Source organism: Anguilla rostrata, chromosome 7, assembly GCF_018555375.3.
Source record: "Anguilla rostrata isolate EN2019 chromosome 7, ASM1855537v3, whole genome shotgun sequence".
In the NCBI taxonomy this organism is placed as follows: Eukaryota; Metazoa; Chordata; class Actinopteri; order Anguilliformes; family Anguillidae; genus Anguilla; species Anguilla rostrata.
The window spans coordinates 38,053,239-38,075,207 of record NC_057939.1 but is presented as its reverse complement, the minus strand read 5'-3'; the positions used below and the strand labels follow the sequence as shown (position 1 = coordinate 38,075,207).

Below are 21,969 nucleotides of genomic sequence, written 5' to 3'. Positions count from 1 at the left end.
GTGGCATGTGCTCTGCAAACCCATGCCTTTGCATAATAAACATATTAATTAATGAAACTAATTGTAGAATTTCAGCACTGTTCTCAACGTAGATTAAAACACATTTTTATATTACTAAGGAAAAGAAAATGAATGACTCCCGTATGCTGTTTCAACATGCTGTACTGAAATCTGTGGATTCAAAGACTTGTACATAGACCCGCTCTTCAGTGTGCCGAGAAGCAAAGCAAGACTGGCTGCATCTTAAATCTGACAGGTAACAAATGTGTAATTAAAAGTCACGCTGAAGTGATCCCTATATGACCCAAATCCTATGTACTGTATTAGGCTACATATTATATCACGAAACTGCAGTGTATGTACAAATTTAAAATGATACCACAATTTGCATCTGTAAAAAAAATTGGCCCATTGCAAACAAGTAAGCAAGACCGAGTCCATTTCCCATATTTGGTTTGAATTTTTGGACACATTCGGAAAAGGGCTGGGTCAGCGAAGTCATTTTGATATTTGGGTGATGATTTCATGGAGTTACCATTTCAGAGTTTTTTTTTTTTCATAGAAAATCTTTCCGTCATCAAATTGGTGTTTTTCCCTATTTTGACTGTTAGAAACACTACAAAAACAACTGCCAAAAGCTCTGGTTTACCCTGGAAATAGAAAGAGAGAAGTGGCGTAATAGCATCCTTCAGACTTGAAGTCATTTAATTTTGTTGCCACTGCAAGCACACAACTTTAAAAATTCCAAAGTGCTTTGCTATGATCTGGAATGGCCCTGAGTGATAACAGCGCATTTCCACCCACACCTGAATGAAACAGGCAATTGAAAAACAGTATGGCCACTTTAAAATCAGATTGACATAAGCAGACTTAACCCCTGACACCAGTCATATTCCAAGCTGTCAGTACCTTTAAGAACTTAAAAGTGTGCAGTTATGAGATAAAGTAGTACTTGGGGCAGAGAACAGCTTTAGCAACACTTCTCTCAGGACCAAAGGATACCGATGTGGAGAGCTCACCACTTTGAGCTAAGAGCAACTGCAACAATAAATGATTTGCTGTTGTATAGAGCAGGCCTTCCAAAAACTTAGTCACCACCCCCTAATACATTCTAATAACACTGAAACTTCTCATTTGTAAAAAAAATGTGTCAAGTAACATTTTGAAGCTTTACTGAGGATAATTTACCTTCTTAATGCCATATTATATCAGAAATACGTAGGCTACCCAAACAATGATGCAATGAAGAATGTTCTATATTCATCCAAAGACTTTTAATCAGACAAGCAAGTTCTCAGAAAACAACTACTTTCATTTACGTTCAACAAAGAAAATTTATTTTCAAAGGGTTCACAATTGTATTGATTGAATGATCGCCTCAGACTGCCAGGATAACTGAAACCAAACCGTGGAACATTAAGTTCAGAGCTAACGCAAATGGCCATAAGCCAAACCTGCACCGTGTTAAAATTGATTAAAGTAAAAATACAGAGAATGAAAACATGTTATCTACAACCCAGGCCTGCAGGACCTACAGTAGTTCGCCAAGCTCTGGCAGCCTGTAAAGTAAGCTGTACCAGTGACCTGGGACTCAACCAGCAGGACCAGTTCGACGGTGAGGGGTGTCCAAGTTTTACAACGCACAGTAAAGCTTCTATTTATTGGGTTTTGGGATTTAGGGTCCACGTGTCAAGACGGATGAATGAGTGTGAAATACGGCATTAGGTAATTCCCTAAACAAGAGATCAATCGTATCCCATCGCGAGGCACGTAGCCTAGGTTAAGGGAGACCTCGATGGTAAATGTGGTCTGGAAACTATTGTTCTGAAAACAGCGGATATGGCATAGGATACCTGTTGCGCTGGAAGATTATTAACACACCCGCGGGGGGAATTACGGAACAACAAGCGATTAACCAAAAATGCTACTTTAAAAATGTAAAATGTACTTAGTCCTACGGAATAGTTATCTTTAAAGGAGTGCATGTGTGTTTGGGTCAAAACTACTGTGGAAATATCTTCTGGTTAATGTGGAATCTGTTACAAGGACATGGTTTCTCGAGTTTCTCATTACAGCTTGAATAGAGACCCTGTTTACTTTCAGCGCATTATTTATCCTGCGTCCAAGCGTCACAACACGCAAAATGCACTTTCTAAAATAAGTTAAACAGTCCAGGCTAAATTAAATTGTCCATTTAAGACAACTATGCACAATTCTTTATAGAACATCAGTCAGTCCTTTTGGAAACTGCAGCTAAATCTGCCCCAGTAGCAACACCGACGGTAGTATTAATCTGTATTTGCAACGTAACTCATTCACTTCAGTTGTCTTTGGTGAATAGTTTTATTTATAGGCCTAAAGGAAATAGCGACACATTTTATTAAAGCATTTTCGCAAAGAAAACGTTTTTAAAGGTAGGCCTGTGTTTAGGCTACACTTAATTGCCCATGGTGACATTGTTTGGCGTCTATGCAGCGGCGTGCTCAATTGAACTGTGAGTCACTTGATAAGACTATTCAAATAGTTGAATATAGATAGGCTATATGGCAAGATTAAGAAAACACTTCACAAAGCGAGATACCAAACGCTGCTTTTTTTGTTTCACCAAGGGCAGAACTGCCTTTAACCCACTCGTTTACTTTTTAATGTACGATCAAATAAAACTGACACATAGGCTACTTCATGTCACAAGACCTTTTCCGTGACAAGCATAGCCTACATTGAATGTTTTCAAAGTAAACACAGAGTAGCGAACAACAACAGAACTATTTATATAGCCTACATCGCTAGAGATGCTGACATGCTCCTATCCTAACATTTAAAAAATGTATACAATGGCTGCTTCAAGATATCTGACATACTTCTTGAATGATTCCGTCTCAGCAGTTTATCCTTTTATGGGAATAGCATCGACAATGAGCCTACATTTAAAGTTCCACGGTTACAAATTCCGCACCCCAATTTTCTTTTCTTTTTTAAATCGAGAGAATCCCGGCAGGAAAATAATCCCCGAGAACGTCAAAACAGTTACATTTGCAATAGGCACGATTATTTTCAAAACATATCATCAACAACACTCGCGTGCAGGCACGCGCAACTGGTTGATGACAACTTTCAAACTACAAAGAGGGACGCGTGCACTGATTTACCTTGTTCTTTGCTTTCTCCACTCACAGTTTCCAGTATGATGTTCAGTAGAAGCAGTAACACGAATAATATCGAACGTCCACATTCCGTCGATATAATGAGAATCTTTTTCTGTCTATGTTTGGTGTACATCACTAGTCCTCTAAGTACCGCTCGCCGTCTCCTCTCTCCCCCTCGTTGATCGCACTATGTCCTTCTTACTCTCTATTAGAAATAGGGGCACGCAGGAAAACCAGAAATGGATCTCATGGTGAGCGCGAGCTTTGCTCTGTTGCCCGCGCAGAGAGTGACGCCACGAGTCAGATTTAGGTTTAACAACGGATCGAAATAAATCTACGAATGAAATCAGTTTTCCATATTACCCATTTAGGTCAATTAATGTAATGTATTAAGAGATGTGGGCATTTTTCAAAAATCATCTTTATGAAAAAAAAAATCGTGTTGCTGCTTGGCAATATGCATATGTAGGCTTACTAATGAAGATACCCTATAAAACATGAACAGAAATCACTGTTCTGCCTCATTTTACTTGCATTTTTCATGAAGTGACCAGAGCATAAAGTCACAATAAAAGCAATCTATTTCCTCACAGTCCAATCCAAATTCCATTTAAGAATGCACATTTCTTTAGAAAGGGTTAGTGATCTTTAGCCTATAGAAGACAATTTCCTGGCAAGTTTATTTTTCCCATTTATAAAAAAGGCACCTTACATTAGGCTCGGTACTGGCATTTCCACCAGTACTAAGTAATTGAGAAAATTAAATCAGCCTACAAACCTGTGTCAATGAGCCATTTGTCTAAAAAGCTATCCATCCTCTTTAATGTTGGAGATAAGCCATTACTAAGACTTTAATTAAGGCAAACTCCTGACACATCTGACTAAAAAGTAATGGAATTAATTTATTTTAGCAGATGAGCTTGTACATCGTATTCACCATTAATCTGCAATGGAGGTTAGAATGGGTTGGGGGATGTGACTGAGAAGAGCTTACAGACATTTGAGCAACCAGAACATTGCTGTGAGGAACTGTCGCTGGAAAAGATATCCCTGCTACAATGCAGCTGAGCCATTTTCATTCTTATCTTGTATGCCTATAGACGACAGGGATTGGAAATGTTTTAATGTTAATATGCTTTGTGTTCCACATTATTTACCATCAAATCCAACAGTATTGTTGTTGTTGTTGTTATTATTATTATTATTATTGAGAGTGGGAGAGACAGAGAAAGAGGCACAGAGAGAAAGCTGTGGCGACATGTTCAGCCGTGTTTCATGTGTAACTGAATCTCACCCTATTCACCACGTAGGGGCCTCTGTGGAGATACTGTCTGTAGTTAAAAGCAAAAAAAAAATCAAAAAAAAAAAACTGTGCACAATATTACAGAGAACAAAAAACAAGTTCACTGATCACAGAACATTGCCCTCTTCCCATCTTTGCATTCTGTTGCCAAAGAATAATTACTGCGCCAATCTGAGATACACAGAGAGACTGATGAATATATCAAGCTGAATGTAATGCTTTTCAGTGTGAGGGTGGCATGTCTATTTGTTTGGACTGTTGGATTTGTGTCTGTTTGAATAGATAATGGTTATTGTAAAGCGTTTAGAGTACAATCTTATTCCTGCACCTATCACCATTTATTCCTTTTACAATAGGTTGTATCTATTTATGTTATCCTAGGCTCAGCAGATGTGAGAATCCAAGGTAAATGCCTATGTTTTAACATGCAATGGAATTTAAAAATAATCCTGCCAATCATATGTGGCTGTAAAATCAGAGTGTGGAAAGGGCAGAAAAAACCAAAAACACATTCCTGAAGTTTTTCAAAGATGCTTTCTAAGGGGATGTTTCCGCAATCTCTTCAACACAGAGAAAGAGTGAGGGAGAGAGTGGGGCACAACACATTAATGGACTGTAAGACATGGAGATAGACAACTAGCCTTTGCTGAGACCAGTTTCAAGACGCGCTCATAGCTTTTAGGTTTTAAAATAAAGCAGCATGCAGTCGACAGGTAATCACCTGCTTTTCATTATACAATTTATTCTGTTTACACTGGAATTCATTTAGCTAGGTCAGCACAATAAAACAACACTGCTAGTACACACTCACTAGCCCATCACCACCAACAACAACAGGGTGACTCCTGCCAAGAGCGCCAAGAACCTTGGTGTGATGCTTGACAACAAGCTAGCCTATGAGGCCCGCATGCCTACCATCAACCGCTCATGCAGAGAAGCAGACTCTTTACTCTTTCTTACTTGGTCAGGCCCACACTCTTCTCCTGCCTGGCTCCCAGGTGGTGGAACAACCTTCAGTCGGGACTGCAGAGGCAATCCAAAGTTTGTTTTTTTTTTGCAATATGAACCCTAGTGCCACTATGATGCACTTCTGCTGCTTGCTTTGTTTTAGCTAGATGTATGTTGCTTTTTGCTTTATATTAATACATATATGTGTTCTGTAGTCTAGTCCCTGCTGTCAATGCACTTATTGTTTTCATGACACTTAGAGGTTAATTATTCACTCTGCAGGTGTTGGATGTTCACTCCTATTACTTTATAAGATAAAAGTGTCTACTAAATATGAAATTGTACATTTTAAACTGTAATGAGGCATTAAAAGTACATTGGGGAGACAAACACATAACAGATACACTTGACACTTGACAGCCTACATAGACGCAGTGTACATAGTACATTTGCCTGGCACCACAGAAACTGTCCCTTGTGCTTGATGCGTCTCTCTTGTGGAGAAGCCTGATGGCCAATGGGATAAGGCTCCTGCCTCTGGATTTTATTTGATGGGAAAATCAAAGTAACACAATGACTGTCATACTTCACCACACTGCACATCGATTCCACATATCTAATAATCTACCTGTCTAATGAACTATCTCTGTAGCAGCTCAGTCTGAGTTTTTATTAAACAGTGTTATAATTCATATCACATAGCTATATTATTACTTAGAACTGTTGTTGATAAACATGTGATTACACAGGCATTAACGTGGTCTTTTCAAATTGTCCAAGTCATACAGATTAATCAGAAATAATAAGTACAACGATCTTGAGATAAGATTAGAAGTAAATTATTTTCCTCATCTTCTGGCACCCAGGTATGCACAAAATCACTAAACACACAAAATTACAATGTTCACTTTCTGAATTATTTTTATTTGTTGGATACCAAATCTTCCAATATACCAGGAGACTCCTATATCTTTCCGTTTCCACATTTTTATATGAATAGCATGTTCCAGACAACAGATTGCAATCTTCCATTTTGTTATGGTGAATTAGAACTGAGATTGCTGTGTGGCAGACATGGATTTAAGAGACAGAGGCTAAAATGTTCTCTTTTTGATATTCCGATGTCTCTGCCATATTATTTATGATTCTTTGTGACTGACATGCTATATAATCCTAGAAGGTAGGAGATAACTGCCAAGCATGGATCCGGGGGTTTATTTTAACTTCAACTGAAGACGAGACCATACTGATAAATAGATTAGAGCCTCAGCCTTTTGTCCCATTTAGAAGAACATATTAGCTGAACATAATTCTTTCATTTTTTCTGTTTACAGGACTTACTGAACGTTACTTTATTTATAGAAATCAGTGAGGTACATGAGCAATAGGTTATTTGTGAGTCTCTACCTGCAGTCAGCAATGTCACAAACAAATCAAATGGTCCAAGCATATACTCACTCTCTATTAGAATGTATAAAACCTGTAACCTCCAATCAGGTGTTTACCTAACGGAAACCTTAATTCAAGCATATTTGCACAGCTTACAATTTCTCATATTCGCCATTCATGTCAACTGACACTTACGGCAGCAATACAGTGTACAATTGATGTTAATCACCTAGGAATCATGCCAGCAACCTTGCCTTTCCCTTAACCACTGTGTCATACTGCTGCCGTAGATTTTAGATGACTAGGCTAAATGAAACTTCTTTGAATAATCAGTAGTCCTAATGAAGACAGGAACCCATTAACTAAACACATCATTATCTGAATTCAGTTTGACGGAAATTTGATTAGCTGCATAAATGCAAGATAATCAAATGAATGAAGCCCACTGTACATCATTTCCTCTTAGAGGCTGCTGCTATCTTTTGTAATTATGATCCGACCTTTATTTGAACCTTGGAACTTTACAGTGACAAAATGATGTCCTATTCTGTCCTCTAGAGGGAGCCAATCTACACAGAAGCAGCCTCCTGCTAAAAATGGAAACTCTTGAGTAGATGTGTAGAGGACTGAAATATTTTAACGCTGAACACACCTCTCTTCTTTATCACATGTTTCATGCATTTATGTAATTTCTTTTCAAATACTACAGTAACTTGACACACTCTGTATTTGCTATCATGATGTATTTGCTGTCATGCCATAGCTCTTATCCTCCATGTCATAAGAATGTTGCAATTGCTTCCATGAAATATACTGCATAGAAAACTCTGAATCTCACATGTCCACAAAAATGTCACAGAGTTCCTTGCGCGATAAAGAATGAGGAAGGGGGTATTACATGGGATTGTATGATCTCATCCCAGGTGTTAGTGTCCTGCTCACAATGACATCTGAATCCCCTTGGGAAAACAATAGCTTTTTTTTTTTTTTTTACAAAGCACAGTGGCCTGTGTATTCATCCCATAAACATTATCATAAGATGTAAAGGAGTCCTATTTTCTTTCCAAGACATTATTCATTCTGCTGCCTGTCTCCTGACAGACAAGATCAACAGAAGGGATGCCATTTACAATCTTCTGTTTTAACCTAGTTTCTTTGTCCAATCAGCTCTGTGTTGCCACTTTAGCTTTGCAATGAATTTAGTGGGATACTATCACAAAAAAGAGAACAAAAAGGTACAGCAGCTTTAACCGCAATCACAACAGGAATAACAACAACCATAGCTACAATTAAAGTAATAACCAACATCTACAAACAATCAAAAAGAAAAAAGCTTGATAATAAACATAGCATCATCTACAATAGCAATAATCACAATTGCTAAATGGGCACTTATTTTGTAGCTGATAGTAATCTTTACAAATACCTTCCTTTTGAAAAGCACTGGCACAAACAGGATTAATGATTCTTTAAACAAACAAAAGAGAGGATAATTCAATTATTAAACCCAACAGAGGCACTGGAAGGTAGCAGTCAGAAACATTCTATACTAAGTTGACTTGTCTGACAACATTGTTAAAAATGACATTACTTTTATAAGATTTAATAATGTTCCACAGAAAAATATTGTAATCAGCATTTAACTATGAAATCAACTGTTATCTGGATTTTGCATGATTTAGCAGAATTCTTTCACCATAAAATATTGTAATCAGAATTTTACTGTGAAATCAATGCTTACCTGGATTTTACAGTATTTAACAGCAATGTTTCACAATGTAATTACTATATTGCTGTGAAATCAATGCAGGTTATGGGAATATTATTACAAAATATGATGAAATTTGAATATTAATTGAACTTTACCACGCTGCATTATGAGATATGGCAGTTGTTGTTGAAACCTAGTGGCATCAATGGCAAATTTGTTATCGACTATCACACAGATACGGTCAGTATTACGGTCAGTATGAATTTATCAGAAGCTTGATCAATGACAACCATGAACATTTTCCTTTTTTTGCATTTCTACTATGCAAAATGATGTAAACTATTATGCTTCAAATATAAATGTACAACTGCAATAACACCATGCAGCAAATATTATCAACACAAAAAGTATGGCAATACAACAATTTAAAAACCTCAGATTAATGCATGAATGAATGAATTAAATAGAACATCACATTTATATTGCTCTTTTCCAGATGTACAAAGTGCTATACAGTGAAGGTGGAAACTCATCTAAACAACCACCAATGTGTAGCACACACTTGGGAGATGCACGGCAGCCATTTTGCACCAGAACACTCACCACACAACAGCTAAGGTGGAGATAAAGTGAATAAACAATGCAACTATAAAACCTCAAAAGTAAACACAGAACACAGTCCAGTCAGAAAATTATGTTTACATGGACATCCACTCAAAATCAACTAGTTTTCTCAGAAAAGTACAAACTCTCTGGTTGAAGCCGGCCGTCTTTGATTTTGAGTCCCTCACTGGGTTGATGCCGAAGAAGCACTTGTAAACAAAATGCCAAGACCAAAGCTTTCACTTTCATAGACATTTTTGACATTGTTTCTCCAAGGTACATGCAATAATGCTTCTTTCCTTCAAACACTGAATACAAAGAAAATTACTGAAAGCCAAGTGAGATATGATGCCACATTCATCACTCAACAACACAACCTAAGAAACGTGGTTCATCAGAAGCATTGCAGTTGTAAAATGTTCAATTAAACTGACAAGTCGGCTAATAATTTCAGTATAAAATGATGTCAAATCACACACTGCCCACTTCCCAAATTGTTTAACATTTGATATTGGATGTAGGTTACTTACAAAGATAAATCATAAGCAACCTTATTTAAAAAAGGATTAATCTCTGAGACACTAAATATCATTCATTCACTCATCCATCCATTGACTTTATGATTTTAGATAACCAGGCGAATGTGAAGTTAACGCTACTACAGCTGAGGCCAAAAGTTTACATACACCAAGGCTAAAGACATTCAAACTCAATTTTTCACAACTCCACACATGTCATATTACCATACATTTCCTCTGTTAAGTCAGTTAGGGTATCCACTTAATTTCCATAAGAGGTAATTTCAAAACAATAGCTAAGAGACAGATTTATTTCAGCTTTTATGTACTTTATGAACCAAAACACAAAAAACTGGCAAACACCCAACACACCGTGAATTCCCCAGCTCCCAAATGCCTCTTGTCTAGGCCTGGGAGCCAGGCCTCTTATGGAGCCATTAATTAGGTAATAGTCCACAGCTGATGTGGCCATACCTGTCTGTAGGGCTGGTACGAATTCCCTTTCTGGCACCACACTATATAAATAGTTACGTACAGTGTATATTACAGACATAAAGGAAATGCCACTCTTAGTAAACCTAAACTAGCTAATAAAACTTAAGACAGCTTAATATTGAGTAAATATGTCTGGTAGTCTGGTAAACTCAGTGCCACTTACTTAGGTTTCAACCACAGCCACCATATCCCATAATGCCATGCAGTCCAGATCAATTCTAATTTCATCGTATTTTGGCGTAATATTGCCTAGCCAGCATTGATTTCACAGTAATATTCTGATTATATTGTGAAATACGCATTACTGTTGCAGATTGTAAAATCCAGGTAACCATTGATTTCACAGTAAAATGCTGATTACAATATTTTAATGTGAAATATTATTGTTACATCTTGCAAAGGCAAGTCCTTATTAGCAGAGCAGCTTACACAGGGGTTCCCCAGGACCAAACTTTAGAACCACTGTTCTAGCGCATGGATGGGGCCCATAGTTTGATTTCAAGGCTAGACTACGACAGTGCTGACTGTGGCCAATAGCTCTGCAGAGTGACGCACAATCACTTTCAGCTTGGCCCGTAGACGGGAGGGTTTCAGCCACAGCGTTCAGTGGTTTCAGCTGACCAGCTACTCATTGCTCACTAGCGACCACCACTGGTCAATCAGGCACCTGCAGGTCCACCTTCAACTCACGTCTGTGCGAGTTTGACTTGTGAACTGTTGTGGTGTGACAAAAAGTGAGGTGATAAGAATCAATAGTGGAGATTGCAATGAGTGTTGAGATTCTCTGCAATATAAATGTAATGAAACACTATTCTTCTTCCGGGGGGTCTTTTGGAGTCTTCTGCTACAATACGTATCCTCATGTTCATCTCTTTATGCTACAGATATCCCCCCTAACATTTTCGAATATATGTCATGCAATTACACTTGTTTTAGAACTTTTTGTTTGGATTTTGGTACAATTGTGGGAGATCAACACTGGTACAGTCAATGGAGTGTAGCAACAACTTTACTTACATAAGCAATTATGTTAAATGAAAATAACTTTTCTACACTCCAAATTAATTTTGTATGTGTATTTATACAAAAAAGTTGTGTGCAATTTTTTTCTTTGCAAAACATGGAGACACATGGAAAAACCCATTGGGATTGCAAGTTTGTACCAAGGTTCTAAATTTTCCACGCAAGTATCAAGCAACCAATTGTGTTAAAAGCATCAGTTAGATCGAACTTACCTCATATGTCCAGCCTCTGCTGCAGTGTTTGATAAGAACCTTGTCACAGAGTAATCGTAATGTTTGAATTTCTAACCATGTAGAAGGAGGATTTTAATGGCCTATGATTTATACAAAGGTTTTATATTTGCAGGTAATTCTCACTTTACCAGATGGCATCTAACTGAGAAGCTTTGTGTATATGAGCAACTTTACATGCAGACAGTAAAATGCTCAGTGTTAATTAAACTCTACCAGAGTTTATATGAGTCCAATAAGGAGCACAAATGTAAATATAAAAATTTTCACTACCACAGTTGATTTACCACATGGGCATGTTCCTATTAAATAAGTGCCATTATGGGGATGAGATTACATTTTAAAAATGTGATTATAATGAGAAAGAGACTGGAGATTGAAATACTGTTATGACCATCAAGATCTATTTACATTTTATGAAAAAACTGCCTACAGTATCAATTTTACTTAATTTTAACGGCATAGCAATAATTGTTGGCTAAATCATAATTTCAATACTGATCCTTCTGAAGAATGAGGGTGAACAACTTATCTACAGGTATATAAATATTGCTGAAAATCTGTCTAGTGTGGGTAATTTCTGTCAAGAACAGGACTGGCAAGGCCATAAAACACTTAATTGGGAAGAAAGTACCTGTATGTGCATAAACCCATTCAATGCACTTTTTGGTAACATTAGTTGTCTCTGAAAACATTTTATAATGAGCAAATTCAATTGTATTTTTTGAACTGTATACAAGTCAATACCGGTAATCTTAGGAAAATGTTTTAACTCTGGGACAGACTTGGTAGTGGAGCAGCTGAAGCCAATTTCTCCTCTCTCAGATATAATATTGCACTGTTCTAAATTAGCAGGGGAAAAGGCTACTCACCTGGAAATCTTAAATGGTTGAAGTGTGAAATATTCATGTGTAACTGATACTCCTAAATAATGAAACTATGTATCAGCAAATAAGTGCAATGCCATACATCTTTTTATCAATAAATTTAGACAAGAAAATATAGCAAATGTAAAGTAATCAATGTTATTTCATATTTTATCACTGGATGAAAGTTGTGACCCAGACTATGACAAAACATTGCTTGAGTTGAATTATTAGCAATTAATTTGAAGGTAAAAAGCACAATGGAAGAAAACATTTAGCTCACATGAAAACTAGGTGAGATAATTGGAATGAGGTGAATAACTGCATTGATTCAAAGTAATAAGAGCCTACAGCTACTGTAGGTCAATTGTTATATTTAAATTAGTTTAAAAATAAAATCACCTCAAAAACTAGAAGCTAAATGCTAAGTGAACTAATAAATCATTGATGTCGATGTGGTAAAGATTTCAGTAATTGTCAGTAAATAATTTACCATCAACTTGACAGCTTCATTCATCAGGAGGAGGAGTACCACCAAAACAAGAGAAAACTTAATGAAAACATCCTGGATTCAAATCCCTTATAACTATTTTTATGGCACAGTAGGACATATCAATAATGACTTTCTAGTATTTGCTTTTTTCCAGGTCTAGTTTAGCTACAGTAAATGTAGCTTTCATATGGATTTTCACATTGCAATAAAAAAATAAAAAAATAAACAACACTCAAAAAATGACAAGTAAAAAATTGGAGTAATTTTCAGAAATATTCATAAGATTGTATTAAAATGCAAGCGTGATTATTTCCCAGTACTGATGTGAGATATTAAACTGGAGGCAATTAACTCGGGGAAATAAATTCTCATGGGATAAAGGAAAATCAATAATGTCATAATGCAATGAAATTAGCTGAAATCAGTGGCTGTGGCCCCTGGCAGGTGAGAGAGAGTCACTTCTGTGTACAGAATTCAATGAATCACATTATTAACTCATCCCTGGCAGATCCTGCTTACCAGAAGTGTACTTTGGCTTGTTACTATAATTAATTTCATCACTGAAGGCAAGAGCTAATATGTAAGTACAAGAAATTACAAAAACAACTATTACTCCTTGGTCCTTAACACTGCTGCAAGTGACTGCAGATTTCTGCAACTCCTTACTCCAAGGCCCACTTAAAAGGGAGAGACGAGGTGAGTTTTGGGTGCCCATAGTGGCACGTGTAGCATAGTTACGCAGTCAGGCGAATTGCTGGATATGTGGCTTGTGTAACATTGCTGATGAAAATGAATATGCCCCTCTTGCTTGGCATCCAGAAACTCCCCCAAAAATGCTTGCTGAATACGGAGACCACAAGAGACAGGCTAGGCACTTCGACAAATCCTAAAACCTAGCAAATGCAAAGGGGAAGACAAAGCACTTAAATACTAATGAACACAGGTGTGGAACATAAGCAACAAGGAGGCACAGATAAAGGCAACAAAGAACCAATAGTACAATGAGCAAAACTAGACCCACAAGGACAGGGAGCTGGCGGCCTCTTGTGGCTGCTGGCCAGAACTGCGACACTGGCAAATCGGGACGTGGGTCTGGCCAGGGCAAGGGCAAAAGCCTGACTGAGCTGGATCACAAAGCCTGACTGAAATAGATCATAAAACATTGAGTCAGATGCATTGCAGTGTGGCAGTGTGTGTGTGTATGTGTTTGTGTGTGTGTGTGTTTGCATTAGAGCCCTACCGATATAGGATTTTTGAGACCGATACCGATACCGATTTTAGAGGGGAAAAATTCACAGATTACCGATATGGCGGCCGATAGTGAATTTTTGAGCTGGAATGAAAATAAACCTTTTCCATGTGGATTGTGCACCGATATGACCGTGCAAAGGTACTCAGAAGGCTGCTTTCTTAAACAAATAACTTTATTAAAGAATATTTAACATTATTATTATTATTATATTATTATAATATTAACATTATTAACATTGTCAACCAATTTTAGAAAAGAACTGAGAAAATAGTTCCAGGTCACATGAACATTGCTGATGTTGTGGGCAGCGAGAAACACTAGGTGGAGTGCTAGAAAACGCCCGTGTGTCAGTGTTAAAAAAATAATAATGATTATCGGTCTTACATATCAGCCACATGTCGTCCTTGACTACCGATACAGATATGGTCCAAAAATGCAAATAGCGGCCCTATGTGTCAGTCGGGCTCTAGTTTGTATGTGTGGAGAACCCCTTATAGGTGGTCCCACTTTTCCCTTGGCAGCATTCTCTCTCCAACCTGTGACATGGACCATTAAATTGAAGCACACATTCTTGCCTCTACGGTCTTTGGCTACCTCTGGTCCAGGGTCTACCTCAACAGAAGTCAATCGCCACTCACCAGATCTGCAGTTTACACAGCTGTCTGTGTCCCAACACTCCTGTATCCAGAGGCCTGGACACCATACAGCACACACAATAGAACCCTGAAGGGCTTTCACACCAGATGCCTCCAGTGCATGCTGGGCCTGTCAAGGGAAGACAAAGTCTCATACAGCAACACTTACAGCTGTACTCAGACCCCCAGCATCGACACAGTCCTGGAACAATGCCATCTGCATTGCTTGGGTCATGTGATCTAAATCATATGCAAAACCACCTCCCACGGTGGATCCTGGCAGGGCCGCCCTAATCTTGTTCTGGGAGATCTACCGTCCTGTATGTTTTCATTCTAACCCTAAAATAAAACACTCCATTCAACAGCTGGACATCTCGTTGGGCTGCTAATTATAGGAACCAGGTGTGCCAAATTAGGGTTGGAACGAAAACCTGCAGGACAGTAGATCTCCAGGAGCAGGGTTGGGCAGCCCTGCGGCCAGCAGTAGGAAGAACAAAGATGTGCTGGGGGACAGAAAAAGTGATACAACAACCACATCAAGATATTTCAAATAAAAAGTTCTGCATTGTATGACTTTAGGACACTAATATTTATAAAGCCATGGAGTTACTGGATCTTATATTTTTATTACTAATGGCCATACTGTGCACAACCATAACACAGATCTGATGCTCAATGCTACATTAATAAGTGGCTTTCCATTGTTGAAATGAAACACACTTTCTTTTTCTCTTTTTTTCAAGTGCATATTCTCAAGTGTAGATAGAGTCTGATGTTTTAGTTGAGGGGGGTCAAGATGCTGCATTTATGGTCTGAAGCACCCAAGCAGAATAATGAATTTCTACTTAATTGCACCTACTACTTACTACTTACTACTTTTATATAAATTTTCTTAATTTTTAAATCTTTTTTGTTTTTCATATTTTATATTCTTTTTTTCATTTTTTTTCACATTTGTTGTCTTTGAATGTGTTTGAATGTGAATGCATGAGTGCCTGTACATTTTTAGGTTGTGGGAAATTGGGTTGTCAAAGTTGTGAGTATTCTTATTGTGTTTGCAGGAAGACTTAGCCGGAAAGTTGTGGTTCAGTGGTGGTACAAAAAGAAATGAAAAGAAATAAAAAATAAAAAAAAAACTTTGCCACAGTATTGATATTCACTTCAGCCATACAGCAATGATGGAATAAATTGCAAAATGCAACTTGTGCAAACTGGGTACTGCCTTTTCAGACGATTTACCTCTGTGAAACAACTTGTCACTACATAAACAAAATTAAGCTACAGACTGCTTTCTGAGGATAGACATTTAAAGTCAGTATTAGCCAACAGATTGAAATAGGCAGGTAGTTAAACTGAATGGAACAGCTGTCATTTTGCACACTCAGTGATGTTATTATGCTGCAGTTCTTTCAATAATGCTGCCACTGACAATTTCAATTATATTTTATGCTGTCCTAAGCATTTACATGAGAGATGCACAGTTTTAACTAACAACAAAAACTACTAACAAAAATCCTTTCAGCCACCCCCCACCCCCAGCCATCCTTTCCCCTCAGGTAACTTTGTATAGAACTCTTGAGCACACTTTTCTCAGGGATGTTTAATGAGAGGGGTCCTACCCTGGTGTTTTTTGACTCTGAGGAAGGTGCCGTGGACGTCGATTTGTCAGTCCTACCGTGTTCATCAAACAGTACTGAGCAAAGTGTGCTCCGGTGTTCCTTAATTAAAGTGTCCAGGTAATGAATTTTTTTACTGTATTTTGACTGTCCTGGCAGTTGAGGACCTATCTAGTCCTATTTTACTTAACTGGCAAGAAGCGTGTTGGGCATCTTCTTTCATATAGTAACTTTGTATGATTTTGAGGTTTTGAGAAGGTCAATGTCCGCTGTAACTAACTCACCCCTTTCTCTACCGGTCTCACATTCTGCTAACCGCCCAACATCTCTGTCCTCCATTTCACTCCTCTCTAACTCTCCAACTGCTAACATCCCACCACCCTGCAACCAATTCTACTATTATCAACTGCTTTGTGTCAATCATCAAGTTGTCTGCTGCTCTTAAGAGGGCCTGCGTCTAGGGTTGCCAGATTTATAATTGTCAAAACTAGTTGGGGACTGTGCCGGGGGGTTTGCTTTCAGAACCGATCATGGACTGGGGGTGGGAATGCATGCCATTGGAATGGGGGGAAGAAAAAGAAAGTGGAAATGGAAGAAATTCCTTACAAACTAGTAGTCAAAATAAAATCAGTTATTCAGACCAGCCATTTAAATTGTCCAGTCAGGACCACAAACCAGTCCTTTGCAATAAATTTGAAAACTGGACATTCTGGTACAAATTAGGGAATCTGGCAACCCTACACATGTTACTCCTCTCTCAAGAAGCCCTTTTTGAACCAAGTAGATGAACATAATTACTGGAATATCTCACTCCTCTCATTTTATCTAACACTCTCAAGTGTGCAGTCTGCAGTCCGACTGTCTCTCCAGCTCCAACAGAATAACCTCCTTGACCCCAACCAATCAGGTTTCTGGCTGCTGAGACTGCTGACATCACAGTCAAATAGGCTCTTCACTCAGTGAGAGCTAAGCCACTTATCCACCTTGACTTGTTTGCTCCATTCAAAACTGTCAACCACAGGATGCTTCTCTCATCCCTTGAGGAAATGGGCATCACAGGCTTTGCCCTCACATGTTTGCATCAAACCTTGATGGACGACCCTACCAAGTCACACAGCGTCACACATGGCTTGGTGATTGATCCTCTTCATACAAAATCCCTTCTTCCAGTTATCTGTGCTCATGTCGTATTATTGTTACACTGATGACACTTAACTGTTTTTATTATTTTCTCACCCGGACACTCAAGTTCACGCACATATCTGCATGCTAACACTTGTCCTCCTTTATCTTGCAGGCTAAGAGAAAAGCACTTTGACAGTGGCACTTAACTCATTCTAACTGCACTTATCACTGCTCTTACAATGCTTGAATATACAGTTTTGTACATTGCTTTGACGAAAGCTTGTGCTAATTGATTAAATTGTGAATTGTAATTGTGAAACTCTGCCATGACAGTCAACAATATCTGATTGCTGTTTCTTTGAAACTTGAAGATTCTACAAGTTAGCATATGACTATATAGTGGCTGAGTCTCCCTTTATTTTATTTTGATAAATTTTAGAGGCAAAAATTCTAGTTTCGTTTAGTTTCTTGAGCAGTTTCCTTTGCCTTTCTTATCTTTATTTCAGTTTATAAATATATTTTTAATGGCCATTTATCATTTTTTCAGTTTTGTTTATTATATTAACCATGGTTCTACCAAATTATTTTAGTTCTAGCAATATACACTACCATTAGACAGTGCTTATGCTACCAAATAGCTTTACTTACTGTATAGCTTACATATAGAGAGTAAAATATATATTTTTAATGGAAAACTCTAACTAAATATAAATTCTTACTTAACTTTCAAGGTTGCATTGACAACATGGAGTCCTTCATGGATATAAATGAATGTATCTACAGTATGCCTACAAGCAGGATACTTTGTGTGTCAAAGCACAGAGAAAAGCGTTAAATAAAACTGGATTAATAGGAGAATACCACTGAAATCTACTTTAAGCCCAGGTAGATGCCTTTCAAACCTCTGTGAATCTTTTGCTAACAGTGAGAAAAAATTATGTTTGGCTGTTTCTAGCTTAATTAAAATCATAGGGGATCAGTTACAGAGTAACAGAAAATACAGTACAAACCCCAAGTTCAATGCATGCTAGGAGCGGTTCTTGCCACTAAATGACAGTGTCAGTGAGGAAACATTGAAAGGTGAGTTGCATTCTGTGGTTGTGAAGATGGCTTCTGACAACCCATCTAAACTTCTTCTAGCACTGTTAATTAATGAACGCATCTATCAGTTTAAAAATGCATTAATAAGCGTGATTTATTGTGAGAAAATGTTGTCACAATGGTTTTCTTTTCATTCCACAGTGCCTTCTGAACTAGCTCATTTTAGATAGACCAAACAAGCAGTTGTTGTTTGAGGCATCCATTTCCTGTTTTTAATAAATTTATTTTAATTTATAAATAAATAAAGAAATTAACTATTAATTAATGAATTTTTTTAAAAAAATAAGTGTGTCGATTTATGGCTCATTTCTGTTTAATGCTCACTTTTTGCACAGATCACAAGATATTTTCTGTGGTACTGGAGGATTTCTAATACTTTCAAAGGAATGAAAAAGAAAAAAATCTTCTGATAATCATTGGTCAACTGTGGGAAGAAAAAATATCTGTATGCAATGCATTATCTGTGTCTTTCTAAATAGGCTGTTCGTGGTGTATACACTTGTAGAATAGCCTACTGTATGTGTTAATCAATGTCATCCTGCTGGAACTTGGCTGGTCATGTATAATAAAACAGGAATGCTCCCTGTAGACCAGATCCACAATTTCCTTCCACTGAAACGTGTTTAAGTCCTCAAACTATTAAGTATCAGGTTATAATAAACTGGAACAGAGCATGTGGCAGGAAATAGTTGAATACCTGGCATAATTTATGATTTAACAGTAAGTTCAGGAGCTAAAAAAACCCCTCCAAAATGATAAATCAAAAGAAGACGCAACAAGAAGAATTGTTCTGTCACTCCAAGTGATTAAATGATGTTCACAAAACATTGTTTGGTTCGCAGGCTTTGCCACATAAATATTACATAGAAAAAAATGTAATTGCATTGCTGTTGTAATAAGTTATGACACTTATCAGCAAGACACAATCAAATTTTCTTTGATTTTATGCAACCTCAAGCTAAGCTGAACTTAGTGTGTGTGCATGTGTGAGAATGTGTGTGTGTGTGTGTGTGTTTCTATGCTTTGTGTGTGTGTGTGTGTTTGTGCGTGTGTGTGTATGTGTATATGTGTGGGTGGGTGGCTGTTTAACATGTAATACAGAACAAAACAGCTGCGTTTTGGCCTCGACCACTCAACTTCCATCATGAAGCAGGACCCACTTCCTGTTTGTCTATCATCGCAGTGCAACTTCAGAGGGCAGGGACTTGGACACCAGGAGAGATACCATGAGTGAGCGTTGCTCAGTTCTCCTGTTGCTTCTCTACGTTGGCTGTGTTTCTCTCCTACTTGGAGGAACCAAGACTTCAAGTAAGTACTGTTGCCAATTAATGCATGGTCTGGGACTCCGTCACTGTCTAATGCTTTAATCATCGAACAGAAAATGACCTTATATTTGGTTTATATGAGGCACAACTTTCCCGTAAAAATGTCAAACAAAGGAAAGCAATGTATCTTACAGTGTAATGGAGGTTTCAGATTTACTTCAGAGACCAGCAAACCAATATCTAAGTTTAGTAAGATATACATCTCTGGAATATAACCTGCAGCTTGTTACCCAGTGATGATGATAACACAGTTGTAATACCATCAATATCATATTGTAACTATATAATTAAAAATGCTGTTACAGGTGAGCTATTACTAACTACTTGGATTAGGGTAACAGCTGAAAATTGGAACATATCCCTTATCATAACTTATTTAAACCAGTGTGTAGATGTGCAAATCATTCTCAGGGCAGGTCTGGTGGTTAATTTGGCATGCCTTGGTTGTAGAAATCATGGAATTATCTTCTGATCTTTTTTTTGGTTCCTACCTTTACTGTATGGCTGTCTTTCTACATCCCTCCCTATCGTAGAGCAAGCGGTCTTTGGAAATAGGACACTGCAAAAATAAAATTAGATTTCACACCTTTTTTCAGTACAGTTCTGCTTCTAACAGAGAAGAAAAATGTGGTTATTTCGGTGATTTCTTTATTCAAAGCTGTAGTTGCAGCTATTGACCAACCTCACCACATCCTCTGTATGATTCAAAACTTGTTTTCATTAGCAGTACTAACAGAAATGTAGTTTATAACACAGCTATTGTGCAATGCTTCACTTCGGGATAAAAACCACCAATGGGCTGGGTAAATATTTCACACTGCTAGCACTAGGTAATTATAACCCATGCAGCTTGAAATTAGAAAGAAATTAATGTTATAATGAGATCCAAATGAAAGACTTACATATCAGTATTATCTGATAAAAACCTTATGAAAGATATTTACACCTTCAAATTAGAACTTTCAGAGATAGATTGGTGTAATGCAATCTCTTTTCTCTTCCTTTTAAAAATGACAAATGTTTCCAAATAACCCCCATTCCTGAAGGGTTCTCATCTGCAAATTTCCACTGTACAGTCTCCTATTTGGACAACATGTAATGTGCTTAACTGTGCAAGCCTGTATTGTTTATAACAATTAAACTGATGCTTTGTTCCAGATTTCACTCTCATGAATGTGCATCAACCCCCTCCCATTGAAGCTGAGATCAGACATCCAGTCAGGTTTACTTGTGAATTCGACTATGCAGGCGACTCCGATATTTCCGAAATTATTCACGCAAAATGACCATATGAAGGATTATGATACGAATGTGATGTGTCTTCAAAGTGTCTATAAAAACACCATGTCCTGCAAACTAAGGATGCGAATGTACACCACAAGTGTTTTTTTGCGATTAAAAAAAATGAATGCTTTAAATTACATTTTTTTTGAGGGTAAGAACATTGGAAAGATGGTGAACTTGCAACAAGAGAGGAAACCTTTTTAATTAATTGCAAATAAATGTGTTGCTTTGAAAAATGGCACATTTAAATATATGTATACATTAAAATGTTCAGTGTTCAATCAACTCTTACAAAGTACATGTGGTCTCTATATGTACTCTGTTAGATCTGAATTAACATTGGACATTTTATTGCGTAGTGACACTTTATAATAAGGATGCACAAACTGACATTAACACAAATAGCAGTTCTTTTTATAGTAAATGTAATTTTAAAGTCAAAACATCTAGAAAGAGTAAGTGAATGATTAGATAGTTACTCACCCTTACACACACACACTGGACTTTTTCTGTGTTTATTTTTACTGTGTTTTGGATAATAAAACATGCCATCCGGGTTTAAACATAGTAGCATATATGGTTCTTGAGACCTACAGGGGACAAAAATGGTATTTCTGTTGGGAAAAATGGTCCAATCTGAGAGTTTCCACACATTTCATACCTACAGTAAGAATATTACTGTACAGCAGTAATTACAGTAAAATATCAGCACACCTGTCTAGCCTTTGGCAGGTGCCATGGAGAAAATTAGCATATGGCATAAATAAAGAAACTCCACGCAACATTACAACTGTAAAAATCACTGCACTTTAATAAAAACATTCCCATTAGAACAACAAGAATATTCATACAGAGAAAATCCCACACTGTACTAGACTATAACCAACAAGAGATTCCAATGACTGG

The 21,969-nt window shown here is 37.5% G+C and overlaps 1 protein-coding gene and 1 long non-coding RNA gene across 3 annotated transcripts in view; one reads left to right on the top strand and one right to left on the bottom strand.

Annotated features, from left to right (window-relative positions):
- The window catches only part of LOC135259639 (disintegrin and metalloproteinase domain-containing protein 33-like), a 156,431-nt gene extending 153,070 nt beyond the window's left edge, over nt 1-3,361 (bottom strand). Inside the window, exon 1 of one of the 2 annotated variants that reach the window (XM_064344217.1) lies at nt 3,150-3,361. In XM_064344217.1, coding sequence (XP_064200287.1) covers nt 3,150-3,279 — 130 coding nt within the window. In that variant the 5' untranslated portion in view covers nt 3,280-3,361. The remainder of the gene's footprint in view (nt 1-3,149) is intronic. The other variant, XM_064344216.1, reaches the window with a different exon arrangement.
- LOC135259640 (uncharacterized) lies at nt 1,402-21,177 on the top strand. Its single transcript, XR_010331345.1, has 3 exons — nt 1,402-1,615; nt 19,638-19,762; nt 20,938-21,177. It is a non-coding gene; the product is annotated as an uncharacterized LOC135259640 (long non-coding RNA).
- Nucleotides 21,178-21,969: the final 792 nt, after the last annotated feature.